At 41.5% G+C, this 16,834-nt stretch overlaps 1 protein-coding gene across 1 annotated transcript in view; it reads left to right on the top strand.

Moving 5' to 3' along the window:
- Positions 1–16,834, top strand: part of LOC143775586 (cysteine repeat modular protein 2-like) — a 422,741-nt gene that overhangs the window by 378,332 nt on the left and 27,575 nt on the right. Inside the window, exons 13-14 of the mRNA XM_077263910.1 lie at positions 3,044–3,249; positions 14,315–14,415. Of these exons, the coding sequence (XP_077120025.1) occupies positions 3,044–3,249; positions 14,315–14,415 (307 nt within the window). The remainder of the gene's footprint in view (positions 1–3,043; positions 3,250–14,314; positions 14,416–16,834) is intronic.

Here is a 16,834-nt window from a genome sequence, read left to right as displayed (position 1 = left end):
CTGTCCATAGGACAACAATCAGTTGTACACTGCACAAATCTGGCCTTTATGGAAGAGTAGCAAGAAGAAAGCCATTTCTCAAAGATATCCATAAAAAGTATTGTTTAAAGTTTGCAACAAGCCACCTGGTAGACACACCAAACATGTGAAAGAAGGTGCTCTGGTCAAATGAAACTAAAATCAAACTTTTTGGCAACAATGCCAAACGAATGTTTGGCGTAAAGGCAACACAGCTCATCACCCTGAACACACCATCCCCACTGTCAAACATGGTGGTGGCAGCATCATGGTTTGGGCCTGCTTTTCTTCAGCAGGGACAGGGAAGATGGTTAAAATTGATGGGAAGATGGATGGAGCCAAATACAGGACCATTCTTGAAGAAAACCTGTTGGTGTCTACAAAAGACCTGAGACCGGGACGGAGATTTGTCTTCCAACAAGACAATGATCCCAAACATAAAGCCAAATCTACAATGGAATGGTTCACAAATAAACATATCCAGGTGTTAGAATGGCCAAGTCAAAGTCCAGACCTCAATCCGATTGAGAATCTCTGGAAAGAGCTGAAAACTGCTGTTCACAAACGATCTCCATCAAACCTCACTGAGCTCGAACTGTTTGCCAAGGAAGAATGGTTAAGAATTTCAGTCTCTCGATGTACAAAACTGATAGAGACATACCCCAAGTGACTTGCAGCTGTAATCACTGCAAAAGGTGGTGCAACAATGTATTATGTTAAAGGGGCCGAATAATATTGCACTCCCCACTTTTCAGTTTTTGAATTTCCACAAAAATGTAAAATAACCAATAAATTTCGTTCAACTTCACAATTGTGTTCCACTTGTTGTTGATTCTTCACCAAAAATTTACATTTGGTATCTTTATGTTTGAAGCATGATATGTGGGGAAAGGTTGAAAATTTTCAGGGGGCCGAATACTTTCGCAAGGCACTGTAAATGTGATATGGCAGCTGTCAGTAATATTCTCCAGATAGACTGGAGATAAAAACCATACAAATACCCACTAAAGTTATACATACTAGTGACTTAGAAAGCTTATTATTCCTGACCAGCAATTGACAGAATATCAAGAGCATCAGGTTGAATGCAAAAAAATTATTAAAAAATTGTAGATGATAAAAAGAGCCAATTGCTGTGACTGTCTACTTGAAATGGGTGTAACTGTACAGATTCTGCTTTGGAACTTCAAGTCAAGGAGAAAAGTGGTTAGATAACCGCCTAATGGAACAGAAACTCAAGTCACAATAGTGACCTAATAGGCAACTAAATTACGGGGAGCAATCTTTAAAAAACACTGGCAATCAGTAAAGTGTCTCGGTCATGAGAATTTTTTATAGTTGACCTTGTTCTATAACTATGTAAAATTCTCATAAAAAATTAAAACCTACCGCAGCCGAGACCAAAGTGGGCAGTTGTGCCTGACACCCAGGCGAAAAGTGAACCCTAATAATGAGGAGAACCCTAATTATCAGCTGGTCACAGTCAACAAGCATCTCTGAAAATGTTATCAGCAATGTTGCTGGCTTGAACAGCAAATTTGCAGTGCTTAGTCTTGCTCACACGAGCGTATGACACGGCCAAGTGATATGTTTTATCTGATAGCACTCGGCCCAATGTTATACTATGGGGCAGTGCACATCAGCAATTATTTTCTCATGGTGATACATGTATGGGTGCATGTGAAACATCAGACTGCACTTATATGTCATCCCAGTGCAGTCCGAGATACACCGAGACAGACGATGGAGGAGATGGAGAAATGACTTTCTCTGTCTCCTTTGCACCTGTGCTTCAATGCTTTCATGCGAGACGATCGTAGCACATTGCACTCAGGCTCTCGCATCAGCTGTTATACGCTCATCTGTCTCCAGCCTAAATGTCCTTTTCAGCTAGTTGCCAGGATCAGTATATATTTATTCCAACTATGGTTATGGCCCAGATAGAAAAAAATTGTACTCACTTAGGCCAGGATCACATTAGCGTTTCTGTGCGCAGCGTATCATCTGCAAGAGCAAACAAATGCCAAAACGCAAGCTTACGCCTCCGCATCATCTTACGAATGACACAAAAAAAACCTGCTGCATGTGCATGCGTTTAAATGTGTTTTGGCATGCGTTTGCATTGTTTATGTGCATGGTAGAGGTGGTAAAATCATTTCCTGGACATGCACAGTCTAAAGTATGCATGAGTGTCAAACACATGCGTACGTATGTCGTTGCGTACCAATGCATTCCGATAGACAGTAATGCGTTTTTTATGCACTCATCCGCATGCGCATGATTGCACAATATTTGATGCCTCAAAAAATGCAACATGTTGCGTTCACCGGACACTGCCGCACACTGTGAAACGACGCATGCTTACGCATCCACATGCGAAAGCATGCAAAAACATGTCCCTGCGTACATCATGTTAAAGATATGTATGCATGACGCATGCAGATCTATACGGATCATACTCTGCGCACATATACGCTAATGTGAACCCGGCCTTAACCCAGAGTCTCCGACAAGCCCACCAGGTAGGTCCTCTACTAACCATCCATGTACAGGTGGAGCGATGCTGACATTGTGCTTTCCTGTGCCATACTGTAAAATGTATCTATGGAGTGTATTTTTGGTATTTTTTGAGCGATCCTTACTCAACTTATAATGAACTGTGTAATGCTAAAAAGAAGCAGTGAGACACATGGAAAGTGTCAAAAAGTTGATGATTTACTGTTCTTATGTGTCTCTACTTTGCACTTTATGTACAATATGAGCTGTAAGGATAATCCCTGTAACACCTTGGTACCCCTACAGCTCTGCCTACTAAAGCCAGCTTTACTTGTGCTTTCAATGGACATTTTCCATTAAATTTACACACCAAACACATATTTCATTCACAATCCCTATAAGCACCATTACTACTAAAGAAAATACAGAACTTAAATTTACTCTTATGAGAGCAACTTATGGTTGTTGTATGTCTAAAACATAGCATTTTTGGAAAACCTAATTTTAAACAGTTTTTTTTTGTCCACAGATATTATAAAAGAAATAACCAATGTGATAAATGTGACTCTCGCTGCCAGCTCTGCTCTGGTCCTGGCTTGGATTCTTGTCTAGAATGTCCTCCAGGTATTTTCCAAGTGGAGGGTACCACTCACTGTGTTAGCAAGTGCCCCGAGAGATTTTACATACATGGGAACAAGTGCAAAAAGTGTCACCCAAGCTGCAGAACCTGTAATGGTAAGACTCTACTGTAGTCACAACATTATGTCTGAGATGTTTGCTCACATGTAAACGTGGCGCCCCTGAGGGTCAAGTCACCACAGAGGTACTGCACCTCAACCAGAGGTATGATACCCCACTTTCGGGTAAGGAGGGGGCACTACCCGGTACTCGCACACTAGCATCCAGCACCACACCACTCCTAGCCAAGGGATCTGGGCGGACCCTATTTAGGGAGAGCCCCATCTCAGGCTGGAAGGGGAACTAGGTAGAGGGTGTGGGTGGAGGAAGCAGATAAGGGTAGGAAACTTGGAGGTAGAGTGACAGTTGGTAGTGTAGTGTTGTCATGGAAACAGGAGTGAGGTGGAGTTAGTAGGTGGAGGAGTCAGAGTGGTGAGAGAGTCGGAGAGGAGCTCCAGAGAAAAGGGGTCCTACTGGCCAGGAAAGTGAAGAATCCACCCGTGGGCCAGAATCCACGCCGACCATAGTCGGGTGGAGGGACCAGGTCACAGTGGGGACTGGCCCCAGACTAGTGGAGAGACTGTAGGACTCGGCTAGCAAACCGGAGGCATTGGTGTCTGTAGGTGCCACAGCCAAATCTACACACATTCGCGAAAAAGGCAGCCACATAGGGTCAAGGACCTGAGGCTGCTGGCTTGGGACACTGTGTATGAGGCGCAGGGCAGGAGTGTGTGAGCCAGTGCAGAGACGACCTTGAAATGTACACAACAAGGGGATTCCAGAAAAGTGCACCCAACCTACACGAAAGCTGGCTGGACCACCGACCCAGAGGACACAGCACCCAGCTGGTGATTGTAACCTAAGACTGTGAGTAAAGTGTGAAAACTGCACTCTGCTGTGTCCTCAGAATTATTTACTGCATCACCTGCCCAATACTACAACAGTGACTATGATCAAATTTACCCTATATCTGCTCTGGGACCCCGCTCTACCCGTGGGGAGCGGCACCATCTTTGCTGTGTCACCACAGGCCCCAGTGGACCTGACCTGCAGCGTCGGCAATCCCCTGCCAAACACCATGGGTGGCGTCACAAATCAATCCCATATACTTTCCCATTCACATTTTTATTGCATGCCCAGGGCCACGGAGTCTGGTCACGGCCCCGTGACATCCCCAAAGAACTGTCACATAGAAAAAGGTAATTCATCTACAGCTCAGGTTTGGAAACTTGGTACTAGGGAAACCTAGATTCCAAGAACTAATCCCTGGGTTTTCCAGAGGTCATGATTTCTTTAGCGTACTGCTGCAGGAATAATCCACGTACAATGACAAACTACAGTTGAGTCCATATATATTTGGACAGAGACAACATTTTTCTAATTTTAATTATATTATAGACATTACCACAATGAATTTTAAACAAAACAGTTCAGATGCAGTTGAAGTTCAGACTTTCAGCTTTCATTTGAGAGTATCCACATTAAAATTGGATGAAGGGTTTAGGAGTTTCAGCTCCTTAACATGTGCCACCCTGTTTTTAAAGGGACCAAAAGTAATTGGACAATTGACTCCAAGGCTATTTCATGGACAGGTGTGAGCAATCCCTTTGTTATGTCATTCTCAATTAAGCAGATAAAAGGCCTGGAGTTGATTTGAGGTGTGGTGCTTGCATTTGGAAGATTTTGCTGTAAAGTAAACATGGGGTCAAAGGAGCTCTCCATGCAGGTGAAACAAGCCATCCTTAAGCTGCAAAAACAGAAAAAAAACATCCGAGAAATGTCAACAATATTAGGAGTGGCAAAATCTACAGTTTGGTACATCCTGAGAAAGAAAGAAAGCACTGGTGAACTCATCAATGCAAGAAGACCTGGGCACCCACGGAAGACAACAGTGGTGGATGATCACAGAATAATCTCCATGGTGAAGAGAAACCCCTTCACAACAGCCATCCATGTGACCAACACTCTCCAGGAGGTCGGCGTATCAATATCCAAATCTACCATAAAGAGAAGACTGCATGAAAGTAAATACAGAGGGTTCACAGCACGGTGCAAGCCACTCATAAGCATCAAGAATAAAAAGGCTAGACTGGACTTTGCTAAAAAACATCTAAAAAAGCCAGCACAGTTCTGGAAGAACATTCTTTGGACAGATTAAACCAAGATCAACCTATACGAGGATGAGGGAAAGAGAAAAGTATGGCGAAGGCATGGTACAGCTCATGATCCAAAGCATACCACATCATCTGCAAAACACGGCGGAGGCAGTGTGATGGCTTGGGCATGCATGGCTGCCAGTTGCACTGGGTCACTAGTGTTTATTGATGATGTGACACAGGACAGAAACAGCCGAATGAATTCTGAGGTATTCAGAGACATACTGTGTGCTCAGATCCAGCCAAATGCAGCAAAACTGATTGGTCGACATTTCATACTGCAGATGGACAATGACCAAAAACATAAAGCCAAAGCAACCCAGGAGTTTATTAAAGCAAAGAAGTGGAATATTCTTGAATGGCCAAGTCAGTCACCTGATCTCAACCCAATTGAGCATGCATATCACTTGCTAAAGACTTAACTTCAGACAGAAAGGCCCACAAGCAAACAGCAACTGAAAACCACCGCAGTGAAGGTCTGGCAGAGCATCAAATAGGAGGAAACACAGCGTCTGGTGATGTCCATGAGTTCAAGACTTCAGGCAGTCATTGCCAACAAAGGCTTTTCAACCAAGTACTAAAAATGAACATTTTATTTAAAATTATTGAATCTGTCCAATTACTTTTGGTCCCTTTAAAAACAGGGTGGCACATGTTAACCCCTTTACCCCCAAGGGTTGTTTGCACGTTAATGACCGGGCCAATTTTTACAATTCTGACCACTGTCCCTTTATGAGGTTATAACTCTGGAACGCTTCAACAGATCCCGGTGATTCTGACATTGTTTTCTCGTGACATATTGTACTTCATGATAGTGGTAACATTTCTTAGATATTACCTGCGTTTATTTGTGAAAAAAAGGGAAATTTGGCGAAAATTTTGAAAATATTGCAATTTTCCAAATTTTTATTTTTATGCAATTAAATCACAGATATATTTCACACAAAATACCTAATAAATAACATTTCCCACAAGTCTACTTTACACCAGCACAATTTTGGAACCAAAATTTTTTTTTGTTAGGGAGTTATAAGGGTTAAAAGTTGACCAGCAATTTCTCATTTTTACAACACCATTTTTTTTTAGGGACCACATCTCATTTGAAGTCATTTTAAGGGGTCTATATGATAGAAAATAACCAAGTGTGACACCATTCTAAAAACTGCACCCCTCAAGGTGCTCAAAACCACACCACATTCAAGAGGTTTATTAACCCTTCAGGTGTTTCACAGGAATTTTTGGAATGTTTAAATAAAAATGAACATCTAACTTTTTTTCACAAAAAATGTACTTCAGCTCCAATTTGTTTTATTTTACCAAGGGTAAGAGGAGAAAATTGACCCCAAAAGTTGTTGTACAATTTGTCCTGAGTACAGCGATACCCCATATGTGGGGGTAAACCACTGTTTGGGCGCATGGCAGTGCTCGGAAATGAAGGAGCGCCATTTGACTTTTCAATGCAAAATTGACTGGAATTGAGATGGGATGCCATGTTGCGTTTGGAGAGCCACTGATGTGCCTAAACATTGAACCCCCCACAAGTGACACCATTTTGGAAAGTAGACCCCTAAGGAACTTGTCTAGATGTGTGGTGACCACTTTGACCCATTAAGTGATTCACAGAAGTTTATAATACACAGCCGTAAAAATAAAAAATCATATTTTTTCACAAAAATTATTTTTTTGCCCCCAATTTTTTATTTTCCCATGGGTAAGAGAAGAAATTGGACCCCAAAAGTTGTTGTACAATTTGTCCTGAGTACGCTGATACCCCATATGTTGGGGTAAACCACTGTTTGGGCGCATGGGAAAGCTCGGAAGGGAAAGAGCGCAGTTTGACTTTTTAATGCAAAATTGACAGAAATTGAGATGGGACGCCATGTTGTGTTTGGAGAGCCCCTGATGTGCCTAAACAGTGGAAACCCCCCAATTATAACTGAAACCCTAATCCAAACACACACCTAACCCTAATCCCAACAGTAACCCTAACCACACCCCTAACCCTGACACACCCCTAATCCCAACCCTATTCCCAACCGCAAATGTAATCCAAACCCTAACCCTAACTTTAGCCCCAACCCTAACCCTAACTTTAGCCCCAACCGTACTGTAGCCTTAACCCTAGCCCTAACTCTAACCCTAGCCCTAACCCTAACCCTAGCCCTAACCCTAGCCCTAAACCTAACCCTAGCCCTAACCCTAACCCTAATGGGAAAATGGAAATAAATACATTTTTTTAATTTTTTAATTTTTCCCTAACTAAGGAGGTGATGAAGGGGGGTTTGATTTACTATTTATAGTGGGTTTTCTAGCGGATTTTTATGATTGGCAGCCATCACACACTAAAAGATTCTTTTTATTGCAAAAAATATTTTTTGCGTTACCACATTTTGAGAGCTATCATTTTTCCATATTTTGGTCCACAGAGTCATGTGAGGTCTTGTTTTTTGCGGGACGAGTTGACGTTTTTATTGGTAACATTTTCGGGCACGTGACATTTTTTGATCGCTTTTTATTCCGATTTTTGTGAGGCAGAATGACCAAAAACCAGCTATTCATGAATTTATTTTGGGGGGCGTTTATAGCGTTCTGCATTTGGTAAAGTGGATAAAGAAGTTTTATTCTTGGGGTCAGTACGATTACAGCGATACCTCATTTATATAATTTTTTAATGTTTTGGCACTTTTATACGATAAAAACTATTTTATGGGGACTATAACTTTTTTATAATTTCGATGATGATGCTGTATGGTGGCTCGTTTTTTGCGGGACAAGATGACGTTTTCAGCGGTACCATGGTATGATAATAAAGCGTTGTTTTTTGTCTCATTTTTTTTTTTGTTTTTTTACGGTGTTCACTGAAGGGGTTAACTAGTGGGACAGTTTTATAGGTAGGGTCGTTACGGACGCGGCAATACTAAATATTTGTACTTTTATTTAGATAAAGAAATTTATTTATGGGAACAATATATATATATATTTTTTTTTAGGAATTTTTTTTAATTTTTTTTACACATCTGAATATTTTTTCTTGTACACTGTAACATTGCCTCGGGGGCATCATGTTATAGTGTAAGATCGCTATTCTGACACTTTGCAGAGCACTGTGACATATCAGCGATCTGACTTACAGCGCTGCAGGCTTACCGGCGTCTGCACTGAGCAGGCGCTTGGTAAGCCACCTCCCTGCAGGACCCAGATATAGCCCCGCGGCCATTTTGGATCCGGGGCCTGCAGGGAGGAGGAGGTAGGAGACCCTCGGAGCAACACGATCACATCGCGTTGCTCCGAGGGTCTCAGGGAAGCATGCTGGGAGCCCCCTCCCTGCGCGATGCTTCCCTGTACCACCAGAACACTGCGATCATCTTTGATCTCAGTGTGCCGAGGTTAATGTGCCGGGGACGGTCCGTGACCGCTTCTGGCACATAGTGTCGGATGTCAGCTACGATAGGCAGCTGACACCCGGCCGCGATCTGCTGCGCTCCCCCCGTGAGCATGGCAGATCGCATATGACGTACTATCCCGTCGGTGGTCATACGGGCCCACCCCACCTCGACGGGATAGTACGTCTATTGTCAGAAAGGGGTTAAGGAGCTGAAACTCCTAAACCCTTCATCCAATTTTAATGTGGATACCCTCAAATGAAACTGAAAGTCTGAACTTCAACTGCATCTTAATTGTTCTGTTTAAAATTCATTGTGGTAATGTCTATAATCAAAATTAGAAAAATGTTGTCTCTGTCCAAATATATATGGACCTATCTGTATAATACTACAGGGATGGTAAGAGATTAATGCAATATGCAGCTTCCCAGCTATAAGAAAACAAACTCCCTGCTGGTTTTTTAGATCTACAGCTGTTGTGACCTACTGGGAGTTATAGTTCTCAAACAAAAGGAGACAGAGGATAAAACAAAGAATGTAAAAACAAAGCATTAATACAGTTGCTTTCTTTATCCTTTTCCGTGGGGGGTCTCACTTTTAGTGCTTGGCAGGTTGGTGCTTGGGTTCATAGATACCACTGTTGTCATGTGCAGCTAAACTCCAGAATGTGGATGGATGCCAGGGATTTGCTGCTTGTCACCTAAGAGTATAGCGGCTGGCAGCAAGAAACTAGAAAGTGCTAGATTGCCAAGGTGATGGTGACCTCCCAGCAGCTGTACACATGGAGGGATGAGATGAGACCCTCTGCTCAGGCTCAGGAGTCATCTTAGCCAGCAGCATGTATATAGGAAATTGGGTAGTTTATTTTTACTGTTCATATGTCATTTTAACATCCGTGGTAGTCCATTTAAGGTAGCCTCCTCAGGGACCCACCATGGGATTCACCAGCTCCATAGTGGGCCACAAGTCTGTGCACACATACCTTCCTAGAGGATTACTTTGTATCGCTAACTTGGCTGTTGATCTACTGCTATTGTACAATAGTACTTAGCCTACAGAGGACTCTCTCTCTCTACATACGTTGTCTAGTGGATCTATAGGGTTTGTATATTGTTTGAACCCAATGTATACATAACATAATTCTATCCTACCGCTTATGGCATTTATTACTATCTTATGACAATGTATATATTTTTCATTTAAAATATGAAATTCAACACAATGGACACAGTTTTGGTCCTCCACCACGAGCGGTATACTTAAAGGGGTATAGCCCTTCTCAAAGATTCTATCACAACATGTAGTAGCTGTAATAATAATATTAGCAAAAAACTCCAATTAGAAATGTAGCATAGTTCTCCTGATTCTCTATATCGCTTAACCCATGTGCAGTGCATTGCAGTAGCTTAGGTATCCATGGTTCTGACCGCTAACAGCTAACTAACTGTCACTATATGAGTGGTCGCAAGCATGAATAGCTTAGCTGCTGCAATGCCCTGCACATGAGGTAAGCAACTGAGCAATTCAGAAGAATTATACTACACTTCTAAGTGGAATTGTTTGCTAATATTGTTACAGCTACTACGTATTGAGAGAGGATCTTGGAGATCGGAATACCCTTTTAACACTTTGATGTTAGAAACAAACTATAAAGTTACGATGCAATGGTACCTCACCCCAGCCAGAATTACTGAAGCTGATCATAACTATAGACCTGGTGCTTTAGAGTTTGCAAGTATACATGTACCACATATGGTAGCTCTGCCTCAAAGCACGCACGCTCTGGATTAGGGTATATTTTTTTAATTTTATCTGTCAAGATCATAACCTAAAGAAAGATCCCTGGGAAACTCTGCTTTTAAAGCATATCCACAATATACCCAAACACTCTCACACTCACACCCTGATCTCCTTTATATTCCTAGTGGCCAAACAAACTATAACCTCAGCCTGGATAAAAACAGGACTAGATTTCAAAGAAGTCAAGAGATGAATTTCTTGGTATATGATCAATGAGAAACTATCAGCTATACTTACAGATTAAGTGCACAAATTCGAAAAAATTTAGTTAGCTTGGTCAGAATTAACTAACCACACTCCCATTGTGTCACCTCCACTACGTCTGCAGGCTTCCACCATTCCTAACTCCCCTCAATAAACTTTCATTCAAAAGATAGATCTGGCTCCCCACTTGGGCTTTTCCCTCTCTTTTCCTCTCTTTTCCTCTACCCTCATTTCACCCTACTACATTCCCCTCTATTGTTTCCCTCTCTGTTTCCACCTAATTGTTTATATCGTTATATCCTGATGTATACTTACTATGTTTCATCTTTAAATTTTCAATAAAAATTTACAGTTAAATCAAAATATGAGGTTCAAAGTTGTTGAATGTTCCAATTTTCCAGATTTGGCCCTAAAAGGAACCTGTCATCAAAAATAAAGCTGTTAACCTGCAAATATGCGGTTAATCTACAGGTTAACAGTGTTAATATGCTGCCCCCGGCGCCTGCACGCATCTGAATTCAGTGGGGAGAAAATTATCTTTATTCAGTATTTAGTCATGGAAGCGATGACCCCCTTGTGCAATAACTGTATCTAAACATTTCCAGTAACTGTTTTACTGCACATTGACTTGGAGGAATTGTAGCCCATTCTTCTCTATAAAACAGCTTAATCTCTGTTATGTTTGGTTTTCTCCCACAAACTGCTCACTTCAGGTCCTTCTACAACATTTCTGGTCAGGACTTTGAATTTTGTGCCATGATACACTTCCACAAATGTTTTGTGAATATCAGACTTTGATAAATTAATATTCTTTAATTAAAACAGGTCTGAATGCCTTTGATTGTCAGCCCATTAATTATGAACACCAGACAAATTATCTGCTAATCAGACATACTTTTGCAATTTAGACTTGAGATATTGGATAATTTTCCTTATTTTAAAAGGTACAAAGTCTAGCATTTTTGACTCAGTTGTTTTGTTTGGTTCTCTTTATCTAGTTTTAAGTAACACTTATGCAGAAATATGGATACATACAGTGTCTTGCGAAAGTATTCGGCCCCCTGGAAATTTTCAACCTTTTCCCACATATCATGCTTTAAACATAAAGATACCAAATGTCAATTTTTGGTGAAGAATCAACAACAAGTGAAACACAATTGTGAAGCTGAACGAAATGTATTGGTTATTTTAAATTTTTGTGAAAATTCAAAAACGGAAAAGTGGGGCATGCAATATTATTCGGCCCCTTTAACTTAATACTTTGGTGCGCCACCTTTTGCTGCGATTACAGCTGCTAGTCACTTGGGATATATCTCTATCAGTTTTGTACATCGAGAGACTGAAATCCTTGCCCATTCTTCCATGGCAAACAGCTCGAGCTCAGTGAGGTTTGATGGAGATCGTTTGTGAACAGCAGTTTTCAGCTCTTTCCACAGATTCTCGATTGGATTGAGGACTGGACTTTGACTTGGCCTTTCTAACACCTGGATACATTTATTTGTGAACCATTCCATTGCAGATTTTGCTTTATGTTTGGGATCATTGTCTTGTTGGAAGACAAATCTCTGTCCCAGTCTCAGATCTTTTGCAGACTCCAACAGATTTTCTTCAAGAAAGGTCCTGTATTTGGCTCCATCCATCTTCCCATCAATTTTAACCATCTTCCCTGTCCCTGCTGAAGAAAAGCAGGCCCAAACTATGATGCTGCCACCACCATGTTTGACAGTGGGGATGGTGTGTTCAGGGTGATGAGCTGTGTTGCCTTTACGCCAAACATATCGTTTGGCATTGTTGCCAAAAAGTTTGATTTTGGTTTCATCTGACCAGAGCACCTTCTTCCACATGTTTGGTATGTCTCCCAGGTGGCTTGTGGTAAACTTTAAACAACACTTTTTATGGATATCTTTGAGAAATGGCTTTCTTCTTGCCACTCTTCCATAAAGGCCAGATTTGTGCAGTTGACTACTGATTGTTGTCCTGTGGACAGACTGTACCACCTCAGCTGTAGATCTCTGCAGTTAATCCAGATTGATCATGGGCCTCTTGGCTGCATCTCTGATCAGTCTTCTCCTTGTCTGAGATGAAAGTTTAGAGGGACGGCCGGGTCTTCGTAGATTTGCAGTGGTACTCCTTCCATTTCAATATGATCGCTTGCACAGTGCTCCTTGGGATGTTTAAAGTTTTGGAAATCATTTTGTATCCAAATTTGGCTTTAAACTTCTCCACAACAGTATCACGGACCTGCCTGTTGTGTTTCTTGGTCTTCATGATCCTCTCTATGCTTCAAACAGAACCCTGAGACTATCACAGAGCAGGTACATTTATACGGAGACTTGATTACACACAGGTGGATTATATTTATCATCATTAGGCATTTAGGACAACATTGGATCATTCAGAGATCCACAATGAACTTCTGGGGTGAGTTTGCTCTGAAAGTAAAGGGGCCGAATAATATTGCACGCCCCACTTTTCAGTTTTTGAATTTCTACTAAATTTTAAAATAACCAATAAATTTTGTTCAACTTCACAATTGTGTTCCACTTATTGTTGATTCGTCACCAAACATTTACATTTGGTATCTTTATGTTTGAAGCATGATATGTGGGAAAAGGTTAAAAAGTTCCAGGGGGCCGAATACTTTTGCAAGGCACTGTAAATGTACTAACGACTCATGAGCAGATCGATTTGCGAAGGATCGAATCTCCTGAAATTTGTGGTTTCACTCAAATTCGAACTATTTGAGATTTGTTCTGCTTGTCACCCAAAAAATTGCTTTGCACCATTTTCTACACTGCTGATGCATCAGAGTAGGCTAATGTATTTTTGCGGCGCACAAGCTTCCCTTTAATGCCCTGCAGCCATAACATCTGGGCCATCAGCGGTTCCCAGCAAAGCACTTTTGCATGGCAGAATCATTTTCCGTTTCCAGAGGCACTGAATAAATCTTTTTCTCCTGAGTGTAAGCTGTTATGATCAACCGGGTAATCTCTCAAAGAGTGTAAGCTCTTATGATCAATGGGGTCCTCTCCCTCTCTCTCTCCTTCTTTCTCCCTCAACTTATCTCCCTTTCCAACCCCCCTCTCTCCCTCTTTCTCCTTCCATTTCCATCTCTCTCTCTCCCTTTATCTCTCCCTCCTACATTTGTCTACCCTCTCTTCTTCCCTCTCTTCCTCCCTCAATCTCTCTGATACTCTCTCCCTCTCTCTTTCACGCTCCCTCCACCTCTCCCAGAATGTAAGCTCTTATGGTCAGCGGGATTCTCTCCTTCCTCTCCCCACGTGTATCTTCTGAGCAATTACAAGTTTCCTAGCATTGAGAGTCACACAAATGTATTTGCCGCAAATCGAACTTCTGGAAACATTTGGCCAGGTGGGTGAATAAAAATTTCAAAAGATCCACTCATCTTTAGTAATAACTTCCACTATAGCATTCACGAACACAATTTTTTGAACTATTACTGATGTCTTCCATTTTAAGGGGTATATTGTGATAATCTATTCCTAATTAGCGTTATCTGAAAGGTTACGCACTACATTTCTATAGTATGACCCACATGTGACTATATGTTCTATATAGACTCTTCCGTTCAAGGATGCAAAACCTGTGATCGAGGCAGCAGCTTTAAAGCAGGAATCTGTTACCCGCAGTGTGAGGAACATCGGTACCTGGATGATGATGTAAGTGAGCTCTGCACTTATCTAGTCTTATCACTGTTTGTTACTTTATATTCATCAAACAATTTAATGATTTTGTCGAATCTTACATGGCAGACTTTGTTTCACATAAGATATATGTCTCATAGTGTGCTATATTACCAAGGTATCCATGACAGTACAAGTAGAAGCAACCGGGAGTGTCTACAGGGGCGTAATATGTTATTCTCTGTCAGTATCAAAAAACACATTTTGTCAACTTAGAGCATAGCTATGACAGATCAGACCTGATGCAAAACTTCCAGATATATCTTTAGCATATGAGATAAGAGACCACATTGAAATACCTCAGATTAGTAACAACTTCTGCATAATTCCTGAACTACAACAGAATGATGTAAAGAGACCCCCATGCCCTCCAACCCATCAGCATTTGTATATTCCTTTATAAATACCCTGCCTTAACCCCTTCTCCACCTTGGGTTTTTCCGTTTTTGCATTTTTGTTTTTTGCTCCTCTTCTTGCAAGAGCCACAACTTCTTTATTTTTCCATCAATATGGCCATGTGAGGGCTTGTTTTCTGCAGGACGAGTTGTACTTTTGAACGACACCATTGATTTGACTCTATAATGTACTGGAAAGTGAGAAAAAAATTCCAGTGCAGTGAAATTGCAGAAAAAAATTAATTCCACAACTATTTTATGTTTTCTACCATATTCACTAAATGCTAAAACTGACCTGCCATTATGATTCTCCAGGTCATTAAGAGTTTGCAGAGACCAAACGTATAAGTTCTTTTTTATTTAAGTGGTGAAATAAAAATCCGTTTGTTAAAAAAAAAAAAAAAAAAAAAAAAGTGCCATTTTCCAAGTCCCGTAGCGTCTCCATTTTTCAGGACCTGAGGCTGGGTGGGCGCTTATTTTTTTGTGTGCTGAGCTGATGTTTTTTCGATACCATTTTGGTGTAGATACAATGTTTTGATCGTCTGTTAATACATTTTATTGCAATGTTGCAGTGACTAAAAAAAACCTCAATTCTGGCGTTTTAATTTTTTTTTCTTGTTACGCTGTTTACCGATTAAATTAATTATTTTTCTAAATAAACTTAGAAGATTGGGCACCAGTTTCTTCAGCTGATGGCAGTGCTTTGTTAAATACAAATAATTCCTCACATGTTAAGCATCTCTTCAGGGTGGTGCTTACACATGAAGTGTTCGTAAAATATATAGACAAGAAGAAAAAAAATGGAGCACTCACCCAGTCCTTCATGTTGAATTTCTTTAATCCATATAGAATGGTATCAACATATCAATAAGGTGCATAGTGCAGTGTGCAAGGGGGCAGGGGAGTGAGCAGGGTGAATAAGCCTGACGGACCGTGACTAGTCTGGGGAAACAAATGCCCTCCACTTACTAGTTAAAATATTATTTACATATTAAAAAAAATACTTTTTTTAAATCTCTGTTAATGTGTCATCCAGGATAAAGGGCTTAATAGGCAGGGAAGTCATAAAGATATATACAAATGCTGGTGGGCTGGAGAGCATGGGGAACATGCAGGTTCCCTTTAAAAGTGGCCACATTTTGCTCTTAGTTCATTATTCCTGCTCCTCCCTCCCTTTGTTTAATTCCACCATACAGTTTGGTCTTTTTCAAGGGGGCATTGGTCGCCATTTCATCATGGAGAGCCGCAGAAAAGCACGTTCTCCCAGCAATCTGTGAGCACTGATAAAAAACGATAAAAATTAGGACTAATTTTCAGATTTAAAAACAAAAATGGAATACTAAGGGTACCGTCTCACTATACGATTTACCAACGATCACGACCTGCGATACGACCTGGCCGTGATCGTTGGTAAGTCGTTGTGTGGTCGCTGGGGAGCTGTCACACAGACCACTCTCCAGCGACCAACGATGCCGAGGTTCGCTGGTAACCAGGGTAAACATCGGGTTACTAAGCGCAGGGCCGCGCTTAGTAACCCGATGTTTACCGTGGTTACCAGCGTAAAAGTAAAAAGAAAGAAACAGTACATACTGACCATCTGATGTCCGTCAGGTCCCTTGCCGTCTGCTTCCTGCTCTGACTGAGTGCAGCCGTACAGTGAGAGCAGAGCGCAGCAGTGACGTCACCGCTGTGATCTGCTCTCACTTTCCGGCCGGCAGACAGACAGAGCGGGAAGCAGACGGCAAGGGACCTGATGGACATCAGATGGTGAGTATGTACGGTTTGTTTTTTTTTACTTTTACGCTGGTAACCACGGTAAACATCGGGTTACTAAGCGCGGCCCTGCGCTTAGTAACCCGATGTTTACCCTGGTTACCAGCGAACGCATCGCTGGATCGCTGTCACACACAACGATCCAGCGATGACAGCGGGAGATCCAGCGACGAAAGAAAGTTTCAAACGATGTGCTACGACGTACGATTCTCAGCAGGGTGTCTGAT

Source organism: Ranitomeya variabilis, chromosome 5 (genome assembly GCF_051348905.1).
Source record: "Ranitomeya variabilis isolate aRanVar5 chromosome 5, aRanVar5.hap1, whole genome shotgun sequence".
Taxonomy (NCBI): domain Eukaryota; kingdom Metazoa; phylum Chordata; class Amphibia; order Anura; family Dendrobatidae; genus Ranitomeya; species Ranitomeya variabilis.
This window is presented reverse-complemented; position numbering and strand designations above follow the sequence as displayed.